Source organism: Colossoma macropomum, unplaced genomic scaffold (genome assembly GCF_904425465.1).
Source record: "Colossoma macropomum unplaced genomic scaffold, Colossoma_macropomum, whole genome shotgun sequence".
NCBI lineage: Eukaryota > Metazoa > Chordata > Actinopteri > Characiformes > Serrasalmidae > Colossoma > Colossoma macropomum.
The window spans coordinates 28187513-28212674 of NW_023494794.1; the positions used below are offsets into that span (position 1 = coordinate 28187513).

A 25162-nucleotide genomic window follows, 5' to 3' on the forward strand; every position below is an offset into this window, starting at 1 on the left:
AAAACTGGCTCATCAGATCTTCCTAAAAATACTTAATGTGGTAACAAGATTTACACTATTGAAAGAATCGTTCATTCAAAGTATTTATTTATTTAGGCTGAATAAAACGAGTTAATTTACTTGTTACAATTGAAGTAATTTTTTAGGCAGATCTTATGAGCCATATTTCACAGTGAGGTTCTACATTCTGAGCAGTTTTGAGATATTGAGCCTCAAAGATTTTGCATTCCAAACAGCAAAACAGATACATAGAACACGTCTTTTTATACATGACAATGACAGACACCTTACACGTGTTCTAAATGTACAACATTAAATTCCTTTATTCCTCATTAAATTCTGTTTTTTTTGTTTTGGTTTTTTTTTGTTGTTGTTTTTGAAGCAGCAGACAGGGCCTTTTGATCCTAAGAACTCACTTTCTGCTTGGAGTTATTAGGTTCCACCTGGCAATGCATGAATAGAAGCAAACATTTTCAAGAAACATAAACAGTTTACTTAAACTTTATTTTAAAACATAAAATTAGTGTAACAGAGTGTCTACATTATCAGAAAGTCACATTTAATGCTTTCTATGACATTTTATGACACTTATTTTTATTACTTATTGATTTTTTTATGACATTTATTTCTTGTTTTAAGACAAATCATCTTTGTCTTATTCTTTTTCTACTTATCATTACTTATTGTCTTATTAAAATTATTGTAGATTAAGTATAAAGGTCAGTGCTAAATATTTTGTCCAGTGCAGAGGTCAGTTTTAGGTGGGAACCATTAGCTTAAGCAACCACCTACTGTAATAAACTGTCCCAGTAAGTATAGCAGGTCAATAAAAAAAGGCTATGTGAGGTTTAGTTTTGTATTAGAAATGTGACTCTAATGAGGCAAAATTGAAGTTCAATTAAAGACCCCTGCACTACACTATACCAACCACACGTATGACTCGGTTCTAGATTCTCTAACCCACTATATGAGCAGTGAATGGAACAACTGCATGAGGGTCTCCTCTATTGAGCCTGACAGGGAGCAACAAAGCATCTAACTGGCCACCATTTTTGAAAACGTTCTTTAAACAGTGCTTATAAACTGTTTACAATCATGTAATAATACATTATAATCTAAACTGTGCAAACTGATCATACATAACACAAACACAAACCCGCATGTGGCTGCTGAGGTTCCTACAACCTTCTTCCCCTCATTCTGTTCTGACCGATGTGTAGCCTGTACATCCTACACAGCTCACATTGTTTGTGTGGTGTAATCTACTGTACACTGGATCGATCTTTGTTTTGTTTAATTATTACTTCCCATGTAAATGAGAGGATTAGTGTTCCTGAGCTAATGCCCAAGTCTGCAATAACATAAACACTCAGTAACACCATAACAACACAGCCAAGTCATTGAAGTTGGAAAACGGACAAAAGCACTTACCCTCAGCACTGAGTGGCTCTTACTGTCTCCTGTCTTGGGATCAAGATCAACAGTACAAAACAACAACCACTCGCATCGTGTCGGATGAACCGAAAGATTGCCAGAAGTGATAGCAGTGATGTTATTATATTAAAGCATTATTTAATCATTTCCAACCTAATCTCTATCAGCGACTGATCACCGTGGACAATAACTCTGACGTGCAAACAGAAAACATGTTGACTCCAAACTTACTAATAATAGAAGTCAAAGGGCAGATGCTCCACACTATGACTTTCAGATCACATCAGTCCAATCTTTATTTATGTAGCACTTTTCCCAGAAAACAGGATGAAAGGAACAAGAACATAAAAACAAATGTCTAACCAGGTAAAAAACACATAAACTGAAAATAATAAGATGATAAAACTATGAAACAATAACAAAATGTAGAATATTAGTAATTAATATTCATTTAATAATAATTCAAATAAAAATTAAAAAATTATGAAGTACAAAACGAGTAATGAATAAGCATCTAATAAAAAATTAAAAAAGACACACACACACACACACACACACACACACACACACACTCATACTCACACACACACAGGGAGCACAAGATATATGTAAGTAAATAACTATTTTGCCAATATTTACTAATATAGGCTTGATTACTAAGCCTTAAGTACAGTAATAGTGTTACAGTAACATATGAATACACAATGAGCATAATGAGTTCATAATAAGTTATTAAGCATAATAAGTTCAGAAATAAAATAAATATACCAACAAAATAATACAATAAATATGGCAATAGAAAAATAAATATGGCAATAAAATTTATCTGAAAATAAATAAGGATGCCAGTAAATAAGTACAACAATAAACAAATCTGCCAATAAATAAATATGCCAGTAAATAAGCATACCAGTAAATAAATATATCAATAAATAAGTATGCCAGTAAATAAATATATCAATAAATAAGAATGCCAGTAAATAAATATGCCAGTAAATAAATATATCAATAAATAAATATGCCAGTAAACAAATCTGCCAATAAATAAATGTGCCAATAAATCAGTAGCCAGTAATTAAATCTGCCAGTAAACAAATCTGCAAATAAAAGAAGGAAATCTGTCAATAAATAGGACGCCAGTAAATACATATACTAATAAATAAATCTGCCAATAAGTATGCCTGAAATAAGAACTCTAATAAAATAAATCTGCTCATAAAAGAAGGAGTGATGCAAGTGAAATAAGCATAGCAACAAAACTCTATTACTGTAATGCTCTTCTTACTGGGCTTCCTAAGAAAACTATACGTCCCTTACAACTCGTACAAAATGCAGCAGCATCCTAACAAAAACAACACAGAGAGATCAGATCAGTCCCGCTTTAAAAGAGCTGCACTGGCTGCCTGTATCATTCAGGATAGATTTCAAGGTTCTGCTACCAGTCTTTAAAGCTCAAAACACCCTAGCACCTGCTTACATCACAGAGTGTCTGTCTGTTTATGATCCAGCACGTAATCTAAGATCTGCAGATAGAGGCCTTCTATAGAGACCCTCTGTACAATACAGAAAACATGGAGAGGCTCCTTCAGTTATTCTGCTTCTAAACTGTGGAACTCAATTCCACCTTTTATTAGACAGTCAAGCTCAGTGCTCACTTTTAAGAAGCATCTAAATATGAATCTCTTTAACTCAGCATTTAATTAAAACTACGTCTCATGGTTTTTATCTTCTAATTTGATCTTTTTCATTTTCTTCTGATTCTAAATAAATACTAATGATTTCTTGTATAACTATGTTTTATCACCTGTCTTGTAAATGAAAAGTGCTATATAAATAAATATTATTATTATTAAAATAAACATGGCAATTAAAAATATTCTGCCAAAAAATAAGTATGCAGCAAAAAATAATGAATTCATTCATTCAGTCTGCTACTAAAGAAGAGGGACTATGGCAATAAAATAAGTACAGCAATAAAAACGTTTGCCAGCAAAATCATTTCAATAAGAATTCCGCCATCAACTCGATCACCAACACAACTTCTGTTCTTCTGTTAACAGTTCCAGTTCAGCTCATGCTGACCCGTCATTTGCAGTTATGTAAGTGGCATGCGGACGCCAGCTCTGATCGGCCAGCATAAACCAACTCCCTGTCCACTCTATCAGAGTCCACACACTCCATTCTGAGGCTCAGGAAATGGCACGGCGGCCAACGCCATCCAAAACAAAAAACACTGATTAGGGAGTCTTTAGCTGTCCGCCTATTAAAAGCAGTTTTCTCCACCTACTCCTGATCCCACCGCACACATAGGAAATGTTCCCCCTCATATCAGTCCTCATGATCACGCTGAATGTTTTTGTGCTGTCTTGATGTTATTAGGTTGGGCGAACATGCTAAAGACCCCAAATACCTCTGTTTACTCAGATGAGTTGTAGAACCCACCTGACTTGAGGATGGTTCTGGTTTACTCCACTCAGAGCGCAATTGGTTGTAAAAACATCCAAATGAGGCCTAAGAACCAGAAACACGTATTAAAGAATGGGATCTACTGCCTGGACACAATGCAAGTGATTATATTGCTACATATAATACATTAAAAACACAGTAGTGAATCCATAATTTGACATAGTTAACAATCTGCTTGATTTATAGACCTTTGGGCCCAATCCCATTTCACCCCTCGCCCCTACAACTTAGCCCCGAGTTGTTGAGATAGAGGGGTAGGGTGAAGTGTTAGAGCTACATGACCCTCCAAACAGAGGATTTTTAGAGACTCTCCAAACAGAGTGATATGAGAAAGAAGAAAAACCGGCAAGATGGCTGAACAAGAGACCAAAGAAACCCACAAATGTGAGAATTTTCTCTGTTAAAAATTACGATAACCATTTTTTTTATCTTAGTTTAATGTCGTTTCAGTGTATTATGGTCGTTTTCTTCACAACAAGCATAAAAAAAAATCACAAGTAGTGCTGATGATGTAGGTAGCTGGCTAAATTTCCTGTTCCATTTTAAATGGTGCAGCAGTTACATTCTGGCGCCTCAGACATCAGAACTGCTGCACCTTTTAAGGTGGAACAGGAAAATTCAAACAAGAAGCTGGTGAATATCTGACTTCAGCTTCATATCACTGAAGAATTAGGGGTGGGTGATAATAAATAATTGCCCCCCTCTTTGAAGGCGTATGATGTCCTAAATGTAACTAAAGCCCAGCAGTGAGGAGCTGAACTTTACCCTCCTCTGCTGTCACTGCAGACTGGCAGGGTCGCCTACAGAGCAGCGCTGGTAGCTGTTAATGAAGTGATGCTCTTTTTATTTGAGGGTCCCATTTCAGAGGGAAGATTTCAACCACTACCCCCTGTAACTCAGTTCCAAGGGGCAAGAAAAACAAGGGATAAGGGTAAGAATAAGAAGTGGGATTGGGTCTCTAACCTTTTAACTTTCGCCTCATTTTTGCCTGAAACGGCACACCCAAAGTAAAAGGGCGCTGCTCCCACATGCTCTGGTCAATAGTCATGACCTTGGTCTCATTTGAAAGAGAACACTCTCAAGTCAGAATAACTGTATGAATTACTGACACAGAGTCACAGAGTCTAGAATGGAGTTTATTCCTGCCTGATTCAGATCTCTAAACTGCTCTCTGACTCCTGTTGTGTTATCAAGGCCACATGTTTCAGATTATGGTGTCTCTGTGGAGGATCTGAAGGTGAGGACACACAGAGTTGTTAGCGTTCGCTCATTGTGTGCTTTTGTGCAGATGAGACGATCATAACTGCCGTGAATAACGGATCATACAATGGTTTGCAGGAATCGATTCCTAAGATTTCAAGTTTTCTAATGGTTCTTGCATCACTGTGTGGCTGGACGGTTTGACGCATACAAATGATGTATAAAAAAATGACAGTAAACGCTTTGAAGGAAGTGTACAGAGATCTAGAGAAGGCTAAACTACCAAAGCTTACTGGTTTGTGTGGGCTATTCTGGTGAGGTTGCCAGTCTTAAGCCCTATTCTTGCAGGTTGTTGTACATAAGGAAGTGGGGTGATGTAAGTTTTACTGGCATTTTTCAGTTTTTTGCTTCCTGTCCAAATGAGCTGTGTCAGTCATTTTTACCGACTGTGCTCTCCCATATCACAAGACTCCGGGGCCTTGTGCCGTCTATAAAACAAACAGCAGAAATAACTTAGATTATATTAAACCCATGCAAATCAACATGTAAAAAACGCTATCGTATTCTGTGGAAAAGGAAATTCTTAACTATGAAGGCACATTTAAAGACACATTTACCTCTGTACTGTCCTGTCTCAAACTCAGAACATTAAACGATGTAAAAACGACAGAAAAAGTGTTTGATTTTATGCAGTTATGTTGGCCGTTGGCTGAGAATTCCCAAGCTAATGACAAAACCAATGACACAGCACATTGACTTAAGACAGCAAGACAGTGAAGGCAGTTTAGTCAAGTAGTCTCTCCCACTTCTATCATTTCTACCTATATTTCCTAACTTCTTAAATATTACAGTCTTCCTGTGGTAAACTGGCATCACCCCACCCCACTAATCATATCCAAACGAGGCTTTATGGTGTCAGTTCAGTGCCCAGGAATGTTGGCTTGCACATAGTAATAGTCATATTTCAGCTGGATGATTTGATCCATAAAAATTATGTATAAAACGAAAATTATGTATAAAAAAAAAGGATCAGGTGGAGCTCAAAGGGAAAAATATCCTGCTGCGAATTTCTAGTATGCCATTCATTTCTGTTGCAGATAAAACTAGCTTACAATTGGAAGTTCTAATATGAGGATGACAACAACAACAGAATAACAACACAACTTCTATTTGGTCTTTTAAGACCAAAGTAATATATCGCTGTTGTCAGAAGAAAACCTTGTATGTCCATTTTTGTTGTCTTTCAGTTTTTGACGATGTGAAAATGCCTGTTGTTCTTTACATTGTGTGTAAATTTCCTGAAGAATAGACCAAATGAACCGGCCCAAAATTACTTGGAAAAAAGTCGGGTTCCATTGACTTACATCAAAGTTAAGCAGGTTTTTTTCTTTTTCCTGTTATCATTTTGGGTTACGAGGTTTTCTTAGGACAACAGCGATACTGTTGATTACACAAATATCTTAACTCATTAGAACACCCACAGAAACTCATCTGAAACTGCGATTGGTCAGGATGCTCAGATAACACTGTAAACAATGATGTTTCTTGGTTAGAGGGCTCAATCGTATGATGTTGTAACTAGTATTTCTGGGAAACCATGAGGAACTTTGGGCTAAGTTTAGGTGCAAAACCAGTCCAACATCTCTTGAAGGCAGAGCTCAAAGTTAGAGGCGCTTTTCAACACTGTTTGACATACAAAAAGCCTTTCGTTAGCCCATGCATGGAATGTAAGTTAGCAGGTCTGAAATACCCCCCACCCCCACCCCCAAAAAAAACTCCACTTAAGCCTGGGGATATGTGTCATGTAAGCAGAGAGCACAATACATGCAGTACAAACAAGGAAAACTTTTCAGTAGGAAGATTGTTTTGCTTTTGTGATCGATTACTCCAGACATTTAAAGAGCATGGCCTACAGGAATTTGGGTGCGGGTTTCAGAGGGGCGTGTCCTTGTTTGTGGCCATCCAACCAAAGTTTAGCAAGGTTAACAAGCAGTCCCTAGACTTATATTATCATTAAGAGAACACATATGAGTAACCATGCAGCAGAACTGGGGCAATGGGATAATTCGCAGATGCTTTGGCAGCACATTTTCAATAAAGGATCCAGTGTTTCTGATTTCTACACCAAACTGAGGTTATACAGGCCTGTCAATGTCTGGAATTTATCCCAGACTGTTTAGTTACTTCATGGATGACTTCACACTTTGCTGGACAGCGACTCCTGGAAGATTCGTTATTGTCCTCGGCTGTCTGTTTGGAAATATGGCCTGGGCTGCGTTTCAGTGGAGCTCATGTAAATCTCTTTGTAGCTCAGAGAGAAATAAACTGTTTTGTTTTTTGGTACTTTAGAGTGTTTCTTTGAACCATGGCAGTTTATGTTCCTCAGAACCAGAATAGTGAAGGCCAAGGTTTTAAGACTTACAATGACATTCCAGCAGTTCCACCCACAGAACTCGAGAGTTATTACTGTCATTTTGCAACAACTGATCAGGCATAACATTCTGACCACCTCCTTGTTTCTACACTCATTGTCCATTTTATCAGCTCCACTTACTATATAGGTGCACTTTGTAGTTCTACAGTTACAGACTGTAGTCCATCTGTTTTTGTTTGTTAGCTTTGTTAGCCCCCTTTTACCCTGTTCTTCAGTGGTCAGGACCCCCATGGACCCTCACAGAGCAGGTACTATTTGGGTGGTGGGTCATTCTCAGCACTGCAGTGACACTGACGTGGTGGTGGTGTGTTAGTGTGTGTTGCACTGGTGCGAGTGGATCAGACACAGCAGTGCTGCTGGAGTTGTAACTAACATTGTTGTGCGCTTATTAAATATGACAGTGGTCGGTCTGTCCGATACATTCCACATATCTTCTTGTACTTGTTGTATAAATGCCAGTAGGCTCCCTGTTTCTCCTTGCAGTCTTGGTTTGGTGAGCGTGGGGTCCGTCAGTGCTCGTCTAACCAAGTGAGCAGTTAAAAACACTCTGCACATGTTCAACATGCCTTCAGTAACCAGCTGTGGGGCCGATAACACTGGCCTCATGCTGAGAGCAGCCAAAAAAACATAATACATTTACATACATCCAGACATTTAGTAACATTGTTTAAGGTGTGGGCATTGCTACACAGCTAGCCATCATTCATCATCAATTGTGGTAGCCACTCATAATAGGAAGGTAAAATAATAAGTCGAAAAGGTAATGAAAGACAAATTTGCTTCCAGCCATTAGAGCAGAAATTAGAGATCAAACGTTTGAGTCACACCAGGCAGAGGATTTCAACATCATTCAGTCTGGAAAGGACAAAAACTGCTCCTTCAGTCCAGAGAGGTTCAAGAGAAAAACATGGCTAACTGTGAGTGTAGCTAAAAACACTCTCCTGCTTTCCTTGCCTGCTCTTGCTTTGCTATCACCTGAATTCATTCATGGATTGGTGACTTTGAGAGGAACATTTTTGACCAGTTTGTCCAGATTAAAGATCGTCCTGCATCTTTCCTTTTTGAGCAGTGATCGTCACAGAGAGTCATTCTGCATTATTACAGGGTTTGTTATTCCTAAAGCCTGGAATCGTGTTTCCCTGCTCTGATATGTTGGATATGTAGTTGCAGACCACAGTGATCGTTACTGATAGATAACTTTATTTGTACTGTGATGCTGTATAACAAGTTTTGAGATCTAATATTGTTATCATATCACTCATATTCCCGTCTCCACTTCCACCAACTCCTGCACCGTTACGCTAATCTGTGAATGTGTGATTTCACTGATGGAGTGTGTTTGAGTTTAGATCAGGTTTGTGTGGAGTTTCATTGATGAGTCGCTGCTGCCCTACAGTTTATTGTTCTGTGCCAGAGATGCCACTGGCGCTCTGTTGGACTCCTGACCCCGGATTGCCGTGGCATCACCAAAGACCAAACTCATACCCTCCTGACAATATGACCAACATTATGAAGGTTACGGCACTCATTCAAATAAAATAAAAACATGTTGTATGAGCTTAAATTACGCCACAAATTTCCATTCAGTCAAACAGAGTAGAGTCTCAGTTGTTGATAGAAAGAAATTGGAACTTTCCAGGACAAATTGAGTTTCATTGTGATGGAATTCTCATTGGATTAAACAAACCATTTTAATATAGAGATTTTTTTTTGTCCATTTTATGTAGACAAGTTACTTAAAGACAACACGAATCACTGATTCAATGTCGACATGTTTTCAGCCTTTAAGTCAACAAGCTCAGATTCTTTTTTATTTATTTATTTATTTATTTATTTATTTATTGAGTGGTCAGGGACCCCAGAATCTGCACTTTTAGCAGAATTTCTCTGCTTCTTTTAATGAGTTACAGATGAAACTTTGTGAAAAAAAAAAAATCACACCATGCTTTTATCACTGATGACAATGACCTGCCAAGGGTTAACTCTAATAACACCTACATTCATTAAAGAGCTACGTAAAGAAGCCAATTACTGTTCGTGTGCCTGGCTAATTATAGAGGTATTACACTCTGGTGTCTACTTTACGTCATGTACTTAAACTGGTCTTCCTTTGATCTTTCAAAATCTGTGCATAATTAAACATTAAGACATTCAGAGCGGTTTGGTGTGAAACGCTCTGTTCTAGAGAAACTTACAAAGTCAGAATTGTTCACAGTGGTGGTGATAGGAACCAGACGTCCGCCTCTAAAAGCTCCCTCACAGAAAGTTACTTCATGAAATGGTAACGGACACAGTGACTGATGCCCCAGGCATCGTGTTATGATAGTGGTTTTAGTCGCAGGTTCAAATCACCACCATCGAATATAGAAATCCAAGTCCTTAAGTTTCTTTACAATTAAGCATTTTACATCAAACCACTCGGAAGGACTTTGAATCTCAATAAATGAACTATGCAGAGATTTTGAGAAATCAGTGGAATTTCCCTCGAACGCCACTAATCTCTAATCAGCTCTAATCAAGCAAATTCAGCACTGCTGGAGAAATGCCAGAATATCTGATATCAAGAAACAATTCATTATACTGTACTTAAAACCTTTATATTATATATTTTTGTGAGCAGTAGACAAGTCCTGTGATTTGTAGGTGAATGTGAAAATATGAGTTATTGTGCTTTTAATCAGTTAGCGCAGGCTCGGAATAGTTTCGGAAAGTGATTAGTGTAAGAGCGCACAAGGGGAAACCTCACCCAGCTATTGTTGTGGCAGGAATAGTCCAGAGCAAAGAGATCTATACAAGGGTGTGGGGCTTTAACTCAAGAGTGACGCCCCACACGCACACACACACACACACACACACACACACACACACACACACAGAGAGAGAGAGAGAGAGAGAGAGAGAGAGAGAGAGGGAGAGAGAGAGAGAGAGAGGGAGGGAGGGAGAGAGGGAGGGAGGGAGAGAGGGAGGGAGGGAGGGAGAGAAACAACAAATAAAAGAGAGTTTCATTTTTATGCAGCTATCAATCAGTGGGCCAGTGGGCTTGATAGGCATCAATAGTTACAACATATATAGCATTATGTAGCCATAGACTAGCAGCCGAAGGATAATTAGCCTGTCAGAGCGTCTGTCTGTCTGACTCCACATTGTCCCTGAACTTCCGAAAACCCCGGAAACAGCTCTGGACAATGATGAGATCTGTGGTTTCAATCCAGTAAATATCAGTCTGACAGTAATGGCTGTGAATTGATTTTAATCCAGTGTGAATCTGCAGTGTGTAGTTCTTTACACTCTGACAGTAAAAGCTGTAGAGATTTTTGTCCAGTATGAATCTGCAGTGTGTAGTTCTTTACACTCTGACAGTAAAAGCTGTAGAGATTTTTGTCCAGTAATCTGCAGTGTTTATTTTTTTACGCACTTAAAGTAAAAATCGTAGACAGATTTTTATCCCGTGTGAATCTGCAGCTGGCATTTTTACTGTTAATCAGTAATAAATGTGGAATTATTTCGTACCTAATGTGAATCTTACGTAATGTTTTTATAGCCTGACAGTAATAATTGTGGAGTGATTTTAATCCAGTATGAATCTGCAGTGTGTGTAGTTTTACAGTCTGACTGTAATAATTGTGGAGAGATTTTAATCCAGTATGAATCTGCAGTGTGTGTAGTTTTACAGTCTGACAGTAATAATTGTGGAGAGATTTTAATCCAGTATGAATCTGCAGTGTGTGTAGTTTTACAGTCTGACAGTAATAATTGTGGAGAGATTTTAATCCAGTATGAATCTGCAGTGTGTGTAGTTTTACAGTCTGACAGTAATAATTGTGGAGAGATTTTAATCCAGTATGAATCTGCAGTGTGTGTAGTTTTACAGTCTGACAGTAATAATTGTGGAGCGATTTTAATCCAGTATGAATCTGCAGTGTGTAGTTTTACAGTCTGACGGTAATAATTGTGTTGTTATTGTTACAGAGCGTGTCCTGTGATATAATGATGAGTAAACATTTGGGATGTGACCTTTCGATCCAGGCTGTCTGCTGGATTTTTATGCACCCAATGCGAATGTGTAATGTAAGCATAACTGCTGAAACCCATTCAGATTTCTATAGGCTTTCTCTCTCTGAGCTGAGCCTTAGGAAAGGTTCCTTGGGACATGCAAGGGGTTCAGGAAGCAAATCGCAACAGAGACAAAAGACAACAGGCCGAGGCAGATACACAGTGCAGTAGGACAGCCTAAACATCCCTCATGTGCTTGGCTCCAGCTCAGGATTTGTGAGTTTAAGTGAAGAGGCATGCAGATCAGCTCACACATGCGGCTGACAGAGACAAATGTTTGGGTGGCTGCGATCAGCGTTCCAGCTGTTACGCAGTATCTGTGAGGAGGTTCAACTGGATTCCAGCCAGTTATAATGAAAGGAGTTAGAGACTATGTAAAGATAAGACTCCACAGTGACTATGTAAAGATAAGACTCCTACAGGAGGAGTGCTAATGCTAATCAAATGACAAAAGGATGATGAATGTTAAACTCCATACCACTTACATATTAGTTTTATAGTAGTTTCCAAATACTTTATAGTAATTAATGGGTGGTCTTAAGATTAGTAACAGAATAACAGGCCTGGGGTTATGGGAGTAAGATGGTGGAAATCCAATATTATATTTCTAACCCCTAACTTGCAGCTCCAACTTGTGTTCCTGTTTTGTCAAGATAAGCTTGACTCAAGAGTGTGCGAGCGTGCTGGCTGTTAGGGCTGAAATATGGCCAGTGGCAGCCGAAGCTTAACTGTACTCTACAAAGAGACTGAAACTGACCGATGACCAATGACCAATGATGAAAGGGGTAGAGAGCAGATGCTGAACTGTGCCAAAGATGAACTGCAGTCTGTAACAACTACATAGTGGACCTACATGCAATATATGTGTTTCTAATAAAGTGTCCAGTGAGTATATAGTGGATCTATAAGGTAAAGGTTTCAAATAAATTGGTCAATAAGTATGTACTGGACCTATTAGAAAACGTTTCTAATAAAGTGGTTGGTGAGTATATAGTGGACCTATAAGGTAGGTGTTTCTTATAAAGTGGCCAGGAATTATATATATTAAACCTACAGGTAGGTGTTTCATATAAAGTGGCAAGGGAATATATAGTGGACCTATAAGGTAGGTGTTTCTAATAAAGTGACCAGTGAGTACATAGTGGATCTATAAAGTAGGCGTTTCTAATAAAGTGACCAGTGAGTACGCAGTAGACCTATAAAGTAGGTGTTTCTAATAAAATGGCCAGTACATATATAGTGGCCCAATAAGGTTGATATGTTATTAAAGTGGTTGGTTAGTATATAGTGGCCATATAAGATAGGTGTTTCTACTAACGTGGTACATGTATATTTAGTGGACCTGTAAGATAAATGTTTCTAATAAAGTGACCAGTGAGTACGTAGTAGACCTATAAGGCAGGTGTTTCTAATAAAATGGCCAGTACATATACAGTGGCCCTATAAGGTAGGTGTTTCTTATAAAGTGACTAGAGAGTATATACTGGACCTATAAGGTTGATATGTTAATAAAGTCGATGGTTAGTATGTAGTGAACCTATAAGGTAGGTGTTTCTAATAAATTGGTAGATGTATATACAGTGGACCTGTAAGATAAGTGTTTCTTAGTGGCCAGGGAGTATATAGTGGACCTATATGGTAGGTGTTCCTAATAAAATAGCCATTAAGTATATAGTGGCCCTATATGGTAGGTGTTTCTAATAAAATGGCCAGTAAGTATATAGTGGCTATATAAGGTAGGCGTTTCTAATAAAGTGACCAGTGAGTATATAGTGGACCTGTAAGGTAGGCGCTTCTAATAAAATGGCCTCTAAGTATATAGTGTCCCTATAAGATACATGTTTCTAATAAAGTGGCCAATGAATATATACTGGAGTATAAGGCAGGTGTTTCTTACAAAGTGGTTGGTGAGCATATAGTGAACGCATAAGGTAGATGTTTCTTATAAAGTGGCCAGTGAATATATAGTGGACCTATAATATAGGTGTGTCTTATAAAATGGCCAGTGAGTCTAAAGTGGACCTATAATGTAGGTGTTTCTAATAAAGTGACCAGTGAGTATATAGTGGACCTATATAGTAGGTGTTTCTAATAAAGTGACCAGTGAGTATATAGTGGACCTGTAAGGTAGGCGCTTCTAATAAAATGGCCTCTAAGTATATAGTGGCCCTGTAAGCTGCGTGTTTCAAATAAAGTGGCCAATGAATATATAGTGGCCCTACAAGGTACATGTTTCCAATAAAGTGGCCATTGAATATACAGTGGCGCTATGAGGTATGTGTTTCTAATAAAGGGGTTGATGTATATACTGGACCTGTAAGGAAGATGTTTCTAATAAAGTGGCCAATGAATATATAGTGGATCTGGTGTTTCTAAGTGGACAGTGAGAATATGGGTGACCTATGAGTTAAATGGATCTCACAAAGTGGACTGTAAGTGTATATTGCACTATACTGTCCATTTAGCGTTTCAAATAATACTGCAATTGTTCACATTTTTACATAGGACAGCATGCAGGTATGTTACTAGTAAAGAAGAATAAAAAAAAAAACAAGTAAAAATGATCAAGATAATCATATCTGACAGCACTTCACCTCAGTTTGCACATTTTTGCCTCACATCTATGGCTAAACTAACATTAATCATCCACATGTGGTCAGCCTCAGTCTCTGTGTAGAGCACGGTCAAGTTTTGGCCATATTTCAGCCCTAACAGCTAGCATGCTCACATACTCATGAGTTAAACTTATCTTGACATAGAAAAATGACAAGTATTTCCCCTCCCACCCTCGGGCTGAGTATTCGCAAAGTAATAGACGTATAGCTGCATTGAATGAGCCAATAGGCCATAAATAAGATTGAGGTTTATTGGGGTGGGCAAAGCGTGAGTCTGTGTGTCTCTTGGTCCCAGTCCAAATCTCCCAAGGCATCCAAACCAAGTTGTCAGAATGAAGAATGGCTTTTTTCTTATCTTTGGTTCCAAGTGCTAAAGCTCTGGGTTGATATTATTGTTGCTGGGGTGATTACTGGGGGGGGGGGTTGGACGTTTTCTCTGAATACAAGAGGTGCTAACTCTGCACCCATCCACTCTTCTGTCTATGAAGTCTATACTGGGCGTCTAACGTCCGCTAGCCATGAAAAACAACCGATTATTTGTTATGCCACGAAACTTATGTTGGACCCGTTTCCCCATTGTTTCATAAGGTCGACTGGAATGGAAACCTGGGTGGTGTGGAGGGAGTCTCGGTGCAGAATACCCTCCTTCATTCTGATGATATAGTACACGGTGCCTGAAATGGTAATGGGCTACGTGGAATGTTCCAGAGAAGCATTTCCTCACGCAGGGCCAAATCAGCATTTTCTCCGTTCCCTCTGAGATGATCCGAGATGTTTTCTGTTGCAAGTAAGCACAAAAACGCACCTGACTCAACTTATTTGGCCCATCACAAGAGTGTCATAAGCTAAGGTGCTGAGTCAAATGGAAAAAGGCCTTAGAAGTTGAAAGAATTATGTAGAAAGAGCACGGCGTGATTTGGGAGACCATAAAGTCATGGCCTAGCTTGAATTGTGAAAGTGCTGAAACAGCTGGGGTTGTGTTGTGTTAAGACAGAGAGAATGTGTCTTGAGGACACGCTTTGAAGCTCTGAGTGCTCTGTAGAAAAAAAAGGTTAGTATATTGGATTTGGCAGAGTGGTAATTTAGCACAGCATGGATTTCTGTAGCTATTAAATCGCCTTGTCATCCCTTTATGTATCCCGTTGTAGCCCTACTTAATGACCTTTCCTCACTTCCAGCACCCAATCACCTCAAATCCTTCATATTAATACCACTTACCATTGCCAAAAACAGTTATACTGCTGAACTGGGAGGAGAGAACCAAAATTTCAATAAAGCATTGGCTTAACCTCCTTACAGGTCACTGCAACCTGGAAAGACTTACAGCAAATTTTAAAAATAATACAAAACCATTCAAGGAAACCTGGTCACAAGTTTTACAATGTATTGAGAGCTGATTTCAATCTCCACACTCATCAATAAAGGTAAAAACCCATATATAGAATTTGATAACTACCCACATCATAATCATATCGTTTAAAGAAAATTGTTTATAGAAAACAAAAAAAGGAATGGGGCTTTACTACCTTGTTTATTGTTCTGTTAAAAGTTCATGTTTGTCTGTCCTGTCTTGTCCAGTTTGTGCATTGTTGATTATTATTATTAGTAGTAGTATTAGTATCATTATTATTATTATTGATTATTATTATTTTATTTTACTCAGATTTTTAGCCACCTGATCGCGTTTCAGACCAGTCAGAGTTTATCAGGCATGTTTGATTTTTTCGACCCGATTCAGTGTAATCTAGTGTAAACTGGTCAACGACTCAATCTGAATGGATTCCTGCAACAACCAATGAAAACTGAGAGAGTGAAAGAATAAAATACAGCAAGTAAACAAAGAAAAATGGTGAAAAGTCCCTCACGTGTGGAGCGAAGCTTTTTAATGAGCTGGGTTTAAGGCACAATTGAGTTTATGTACATTTAAAACTCTAAAAATACCAACTAATCACATTTTAAAATAAGTGATCCTCAAACATCTTTACTGTTTCAGCGCAGCGAAAACTGCAGCAGCAGCTCCACCTTTGTTCATTTGCATCTCCTAGTAATGGGAGAACACGGTAGTTGGCGAGAGTTCACGCGACTTCTGTGAGCTCCGTTCAGTTCAGCAGCAACTTAAAGGTTGAGTAGTGTGTGATCCCTAATCATTCAGTGTGGATCCCCAATATTTCAGTCGCCCAAAAAAACTGCAAAAAAACAGTCTGACACTGTGAGACGCCCAGTCTTTTATACTCTGTTCAGACTTTAAAAGTCGTGTAGTGAACCCCAGGTTTGATGCATATACAGTGAACACTGTCACTTTAACATGACAATGACAAGCTCTGAGCCAACAAACATGTTGCCATGGAAACATGGATCACAGTCTTTTTGCATTCTATAGGAAAAATTAACAGAAGAGAACATTGCAAACTAGCCAACACCACAGCAGCATCAATCTAGAAGTAGATATAGATAGATAGATAGATAGATAGATAGATAGATAGACAGATAAACAGATAGACAGATAGACAGACAGACAGACAGACAGACAGATAGATAGATAGATAGATAGATACATAGACAAATAGACAGATAGATAGATAGATAGATAGATAGAATACACAACGCTGGAGCATGCATTCCAGGACGATGAAAGCATCGAGTCTAAACTTATCCACTTGTATCATAACGGGGAAAAGAGTCAACAATAGTAAACAACGCATGTATTGATGTGCTTACAGTCGGATCTCATCTGGTTTAATGTGGGTTGCATTTCTGTGAAAAGTGTAAATGGAATTCGGCCAAAGTTTGTCCAAACACATGTTAATGCAAGGTGTAAACAGGCTGATAGACCCATTGTAACCAATCCAGATCCAATTATGGTTCATTCTACGGAAAAGTCCATTTTTGTGTCCCTAGCGTTTACAGATATATTACACTTGAAAAACACGTTACGGTTACAATTTATTTATATTTTAAAATAAAACAGTAAGTTATTTTAACAATTAAACCTTCTTGAGCCTCAATTTAGCAATATTGCTTTATAAATCAAGCATATTGAATTCCAAGCACCACAGAAGAGCTCGTCTTCACAGTCATGTGTGAAGGCTGAGGCCATATTTTGAGGTAAAAAATTGTTTTTTCAGCAATTTTAACTGCAATAATCTCTACATGACTATGAAACATATGATTTAAATGACATAAAGAAAACAAATGCCAAATAAATATTATAAAATATATAATGAAAGTTGTGGTCCCCAGGAGTCGTGTCACTGGTGTTACTGCGTAACAAAAAATCTCTTATTTTGAAATAAAAGTCACACTGATGACATCACTTGACTTCCTTTTACCTGTTTTCTGAGGATCTATGAAGAAAAGCACATGGTGAGTCCACTGTGTCTTTCAGTTATCAGAGATTTTCTCATTTAGCTCATGATTTCATATGAAGCTTTTAGCTGAAGTCACTGGTGTGACCGACTTTATTCTGAGGTAATAATGGAAAAATAGAACACAAATGAATTAAATTCCATATTTTAGTGGATATTCCATGACTGACAACATGTGGTTTGATGCTCTGTAGCAGCCGTTTGTTAAAATGCATTGTTCATTAAAGATGTCTCTGGTGTTACCTTTCTTATGTGCAACCCCAATGAGGATCGGTAACACCAGTGACTCCTATGGAGAGATAGAAAAGTGGACGTATCCGTAGAATGACCCTTATGCCAAACTGATCCAATATGAAACGCCAAATCTCATTTTACCTCAGTACTCTCTGTCCCTCATTTGATTGCCATCTAAAATAGCTCTTTATCTGCTCATCAACCTTTTCCTTAGAAACTTGGCAGATCAGCGAAACATTGTTTTATCTGAAGTGATTAGAGGCGACTGTGCGCTATAAATGGTCCTAAAGGGAGTTGGCAGCATGAAAGCGAGAGGGGTGTGGGCATGAAGCAATCTGTTCAGCCATCAAGAGAGATAGAGAGAGAAAGAGAGAGAGACTTGAGGTTTGAGTTCACTTCGCAAAAGAGGAAACAGGCAATCCGTTAACCTTTTGAAGGATTACCATCAAATTTCCATTCATCTGTCCAAGAAGGCAGGTCATTACATAGTAAATCATCAGCTTATGCTCTGGTTAGCAAACTCAGGCCACCAAATATTGTCTAAACGCCCATATCCACATGCTCAACACTCAACACATTACTAAATCTATTATTTAATTCATATGAACGGTACATTTATTTCCTTGACAACCACATTGGAACAGTCACTATATTCACAACTACCATTCACATGGAGAAGGAATGGTGATACACCCTTAAAAATAAAGGTCCCAAAATGATTCTTGGCACGGTTGAGAAACTTTTCATTTGTCTAGAATCTTTGCAGTTTGTGGACATGCTGTAAATATTAAAATATATTTTTCTACGGCTCTGATAGGAACGTTTGTTCTGCCTTTTTAAGTCATTCTATGGAAACGTCCATTTTTTAATTTATTCATTTATTTACATTTTAAAATAAAACAATAAGTTATTTTAACAATTACACCTTACTGATCCATCAATTTAGCAATATTGGTTTATAAATCGATCATAGAGAATTCCAAGCACCACAGAAGAGCTCGTCCTCGCAGTCGTGTGTGAAGGCTGAGGCCATATTTTGAGGTAAAAAACGTTTTTTCTGTAATTTTAACTGCAATAATCTATACATGACTATGAAATATATGATTAAAATGACATAAAGAAAACAAATGCCAAATAAATATTATAAAATATATAATGAAAGTTCCTCAGGAGTCGTGTCACTGGTGTTACTGCGTAACAAAAAATCTCTTATTTTGAAATAAAAGTCACACTGATGACATCACTTGACTTCCTTTTACCTGTTTTCTGAGGATCTATGAAGAAAAGCACATGGTGAGTCCACTGTGTCTTTCAGTTATCAGAGATTTTCTCATTTAGCTCATGATTTCATATGAAGCTTTTAGCTGAAGTCACTGGTGTGACCGACTTTATTCTGAGGTAATTGTGAAAAAATAGAATACAAATGGATTAAATTACATATTTTAGTGGATATTCCATGATTGACAACAGGTGGTTTGATGCTCTGTAGCAGCCGTTTTGTAAAATGCACTGTTCATTAAAAATGTCTCTGGTGTTCCTTTATTATGTGTAACATAAGATTTATTTAGACTCCCAGAGATGCTGGCTAAGAGTAGACCCCGACTCCCGGTGAATAGAAATCACTAGCATTGGCAAATATCATGCTGAATGGAGAAGGCCACCCTCCTAGAAAGGCTAATTATGTTCTTTTGGAGTCTCGTCCATGGAGGCTGTGGCATCGCTGGGAATCAAACTCACAACCTCCCGATCACAGAGTTTATACGGTTGTCCATTAAGTAACCCATTCGGTTCCGGTGCTAAAAGAGGTTGGATGTACTAAAAAGTTCCACTGCAGTTCTAAAAGCTACTCAGTACTCGAGGGGAAACTTTTACCTGAGTTGGTTTCTACATTCATCCTTTGTAAGCTAATGTTAATCAACAGGAGTGAAGTGATGAGAAGATTGTGCAGCTCGTAGGATTTTCTCAGCATGTCGGATGTTGCAAAACCTCCTTCTGTTATCAACATTGACATAATGAACGGAATTCCCAGTGCATTTTTTTTCCATGATCAGTGAAAATCCAGAAACTTTCCTGATTAACATAGCAGGCCTATTTTCATGATTAACACAGCTACAGTAACTAGAGGATGATCAATGCTTTTGAACCGAGTCAAACAGACATGGAGAAAGTGTGGAACCCTTTTGCAGAGATCATGGGAGCGTATAAGTTATTCCCATAGGGTTCTGTACATGTTCTGACTGAAATATCAGAAGTTTGCTTGAACGTCTCCGTCTGTTATGACTGGCCCGGGTCCACAGATCGCACAAGGAACAATTTTCGTGCCTTTCACACATACATATATTAAACACACGCACACACACCCACACACTGAAGCTGGACTTTCCCCAAAACACCCCTTAAATCATCACCCTATACAGCGCTGAAGCCATGATGGGCTCAGAAGTGCTATCCTGTGTCTCAGCATAGAGGCAGACTAGCATAGCGCAGATCCCTTTCGGATTACCTCAGTGATTCTCAGTCAGGCTCAGGTTTAACAGAGTAAAGTTTTCCAACACAAACACAGTCCAGGATACATCAGCTAAACCACATCTGAACCATCAGGCAAAACATTATGACCCCCTCCTTGTTTCTACACTCATTGTCCATTTTATAAGCTCCACTTACTATATAGGTGCACTTTGTAGTTCTACAGTTACAGACTGTAGTCCATCTGTTTCTCTGATACTTTGTTAGCCCCCTTTTACCCTGTTCTTCAGTGGTCAGGACCCCCATGGACCCACACAGAGGAAGTACTATTTGGGTGGTGGATCATTTTCAGCACTGCAGTAACACTGATGTGGTGGTGGTGTGTTAGTGTGTTGTGCTGGTCTGAGTGGATCAGACTCCAGCAGTGCTGCTGGAGTTTTTAAACACTGTGTCCACTCACTGTCCACTCTGTTAGACATTCCTACCTTGTCAGTCCACCTCGTAGATGTAAAGTCAGAGACGATAGCTCATCTGCTGCTGCACAGTTTGTGCTGGTCATCCTCTAGTCCTTCATCAGCGGTCACAGAACGCTGCCCACAGGACGCTGCCCACAGGACGCTGCCCACAGGACACGCTGGATGTCTTTGGTTGGTGGACTATTCTCAGTCCAGCAGCGACACTGAGGTGTTTTAAAACTCCAGCAGCACTGCTCTGTCTGATCCACTCAGCCAGCACAACACACACAAACACACCACCACCACGTCAGTGTTACTGCAGTGCTGAGAATGATCCACCACCCAAATAGTACCTGCTCTGTGAGGGTCCATGGGGGTCCTGACCACTGAAGAACAGGGTAAAAGGGGGCTAACAAAGTATCAGAGAAACAGATGGACTACAGTCTGTAACTGTAGAACTACAAAGTGCACCTAAATAGTAAGTGGAGCTGATAAAATGGACAATGAGTGTAGAAACAAGGAGGTGGTCAGAATGTTATGCCTGATCGGTGTATATCTGTGCTCAAAATCAGATGGCTAGTTCTACAGCTCTTCTTCAGACAGCATGGGCTCCTCTTTAGAGTGGACCATAGAAGAAAAACCATTTGACTTCACCCATTAAAGTCTGAAAAACTAACCAGATTCCATATATTCATAGCTAAACACACTGTTAGTTTTATAGCAGTTACTGAATCGTTCATAGTACATTCTTAAGGGAAATTCCTCTGAATTTCTGCATTGTTCAAAGCTGTTCATGATACCAGATGCCAGGAAAATTGAATGCCTCAGAAAGCTACCTCACAACGTTATTATAGGAAGTGGTTAGGAATATGTTTACTGATGTCCAAGATATTGAGTGCGTTTACATGCATTCAATAATCCAATTATTATGGGATTTCTGCAGTTATCCGATTATTCAAATTGTCATGTAAACAGCATACTCCAATCTAGAAATCTGATTTAGAAATCCGATAAAGAGGTTGGATTTTAGCTCAGTAATCAGATTTCTCAGTGCACGTAAACTCTTACTCTGATTTCTTTCGTTTCTCTCAGTCTGAGCATGTGCGAAAACAGACGGCGGTACCGGAAATAAGCGAGCAGCGTCGCCGCGAGATGCAGCAAAACACTTTTGGAGTGACACTGAAACCAAATACATTCTTGATGAAATGAAGGATTTAAATATTCTTTCATATTTTCTAGATGATGTATGTTCATATTTTCAGGTAAAGTGGTGCGATGTTTTTTTAAAAGCCGCGGTATGAAGTTTGAGTTTTATGTTACGTTTACATCACGTCCTCTTCTGTGAGTTTATTGGCTGGTTGTGAAGCAGAAATCTGATTACTGTCTGATTCATATAGACCTGGAGTTTCCCCTTTATCTGATCACTCAAGTGCATGTAAACACGTTGATCAGATTACTAACAAAATCTGATTTTCTGCAGTCGGATTATTAAGTGTATGTAAACACACTCATTGTTTTAGCATAGTTTTAGTAAAGCTTTGGCCTAAAATGTGTATTTTTCGTGGTGGAGGGGTACATGGATGGTGTTGTGAGGCACAGTAGTCCCCAATGAAAACTTATATTTTTTCAGATTTACCACAATTTTACCATCATCAACATATTAACATATACAAATAATAATGTACTTCATATAAAAACTCCTGCATGTTTACTGAACATCTTGGAAATCAAATAAAATGGCTATATTTGAATAGACATTTGACCTCTGGCTCCCTTCACCACCACTGCAGAGAAATCGGTAAATCGACAAGTCTGTAAGTTTCTCTACAACGAACCATCTCACATTAAACCACCTTGAATGACTTTGTTTATATCTCAAAGTTTGAATTCTATCAGTGGATATAACTTATTTAATTTGATTATCAGTGGATTTTGCCTTTAAAAATGAAGGTTCTTAATGTGAGGACAATTTTGGGGAAAATCTTCCATCAGAATAGAACTTTTATATTATGTAGAGGTTCTATTAAGTTTACAAAAAAGAAGATCGTTCAACAGTGAAATGTTCTTGAGGCGAATCAAAAGAGCATCGCTCAAAAGAACCCCTTTGTCACCTTCATTTTTAAGACTGTAGTTACAGTATATCAAGCCTTAAGAATAATAACTGAAGCCTAGGGTTAGCCTGAAGTTAAGACAAGCCGACCTCTCAAATCCATTTTTTATGAGAAAACTTTAAAAAACACCAATCAATTAATGAAAAAAAACCTTAAAGTCAGCCTCAGTGCAGCTAGATGTCAATAACTTCTGTAGTTTCAACTGGATCCAACATCCATATCAAAAGCTTGTACCATGTGATTTTGTCTCTAATGCCTCATAACACAAAAACGTCATATGACCTCAACACTGAGTGCTTGAACACAACATTACACAGGCCCCAACTCCATAAACCACACCGCTCACGATTGCAGACCTATTCATGTTCAGAAGAACAACCAGAATGTTACAGAAAACGCCAAGCAGTGTTTCATGTAAGTGCAAGATTTCAAACGTCATAAACTACTTAAAGAAACCCTTCAATTCCAGGCCTTTATTTATCTTAAAAGCTTATGATGCACAAAAAATGATTCAGTAAATATTATAAAATACCTACATCATGTGTGAGAGTGAGGAGCTTAAGGCTGGAGCTGCTGACTAATTATTAGTCAAAAAAAATGGATAAAACCTTGATCAACAACAAAAAATGACGACCAGTAACACCAGTGACTCCTATGGATAGACATTAAAGTGGACATTTCTGTAAAATGACCCAGAAGCACAGTCCAGTGGCTGCTTTGCATACCATGCTTCAAAAGCCCCTTCTTGAAATGCGGAGTGGCAGATGCTACAGTGTTCTGTAGATTACTGTACGTAGCTGTAAGAGCGAGGTATTGAAGAGTGGAACCATGTACGAGTGCCAAGGATTTAAAGGGATAAATAAAGGTAAAGGGTAAAAGAATAATATTATAGAGTTATATACCAGTAAAAAGAGGTATAAAGCAACAGTGTAGAGTTCAATAAGGGTAAAGAGGAGGTATAAGGTAGGAATAGAGGAAAAATGAGGTTTAACAGTGTAGAGTTAAATTAAGGTATGATGTAAAAGTTTAAAGTTAAAGGGAGAAGTGTATAAGAGCAAAAGTTTAGCGTGAACACTTTTTGATGGACCCATTGATAGGCGATCCTATGACATTGGTAGTGCTGGGTATAGTGTGGTGGGTAACACCTCTGCCTTCTACTCTGTAAACTAGGGTTCAATCCCCGCCCAGGTAAGCACCCTATGCTATACCAGTAAGAGTCCTTGGGCAAGACTCCTAACACTACCTTCACCTAGCTGTGTAAAATGATTAAAGTGTAAGTCGCTCTGGATAAGAGCGTCTGCCAAATGCTGTAAATGTATATTGTATTGATAACTCAATTGTTTTGCATGTAGTTTCTGATTAATAGGCCTTAAAATGTAGATATTTGTGAAGTTTAAGGGGATACCGAAAGAGGAAAGTGAGATGTAAGGGTGATCACTTGGAGTTAAACCCCTAAACTTCCTCCTCGTCCAATTCCTTACTAAATAAACTACATATTGGTTTTGTTTTAGTTGCTAAACAATACACAGTAGTAAGATCTTGTTGGATAATAAGTCCGGCGATTAATAGCTGAATAGTCAGTGCACTTTGAGGGGTTAAATAGAGGTAAAAAGACACTGGCAAAGACACTGACCTGTGAGGAGGCAGCTGAGCAGACAGAGGGTGACGGAGCCAGGCGAGTGAGGCATGTTCCCCCGGCGGCGGGACCGAGGGCCACCAGGGTCGCGGGACACGGGGCAGTACGTCCACATCCAGAGCAGAGCTTCAGAGCTCAGAGAAACAGAGTGTCAGGAACAAACCTCCACACACATCCCTCCTCCCTGAGTGAAGCACTGGAACTCTCCCTTTCTCCCTCTCTCTCTCTCGCTCTCTCTCTCTCTCTCCCTCTCTCTCAACCCCCCACACCCCCTTTCACCCTCTCGTCTCTGCTCTGTCCAGGCACAGGGAGTTAAAGTTCCTTTTTCCTGTTTCCTCTCTCTCCCTCTCTCTCTCTCCCTCCCTCTCTCTCTCTCTCTCTCTCTCTCAACAATTGCTTGTCATTAACAGCAGCTCCTGCCCCAACCCTGAGGGGAGTGGTGCCCACCCTGACCTTATCGTAGACTTCTCACGAGGGAGGGGGAGGGACGTAGAGAGAAAGGGAGGATGCTTTGTAGATGGTCACTTTTAACCAGCTATACAAGGACACACTTAAAAATGGGAGGTCAGCTCAACTCATAACGGTACAGTAACTGATTACATGGCTTTTCTTGAGTTGACTCAACTTGAGTTCACACAACTCAAACTTCTTAGTTGAGTCAGAAGTTCGCTTAATGTTTTGGTTCTGCGTCTC

General features: G+C 38.9%; 1 protein-coding gene across 2 annotated transcripts in view; it reads right to left on the reverse strand.

Annotated features, from left to right (window-relative positions):
* tek (TEK tyrosine kinase, endothelial) overlaps positions 1–24811 on the reverse strand; it is a 64532-nt gene extending 39721 nt beyond the window's left edge. For both annotated transcript variants that reach the window (XM_036580739.1, XM_036580738.1), the window contains exon 1: positions 24467–24811. In XM_036580739.1, coding sequence (XP_036436632.1) covers positions 24467–24584 — 118 coding nt within the window. In that variant the 5' untranslated portion in view covers positions 24585–24811. The remainder of the gene's footprint in view (positions 1–24466) is intronic.
* Positions 24812–25162: the final 351 nt, after the last annotated feature.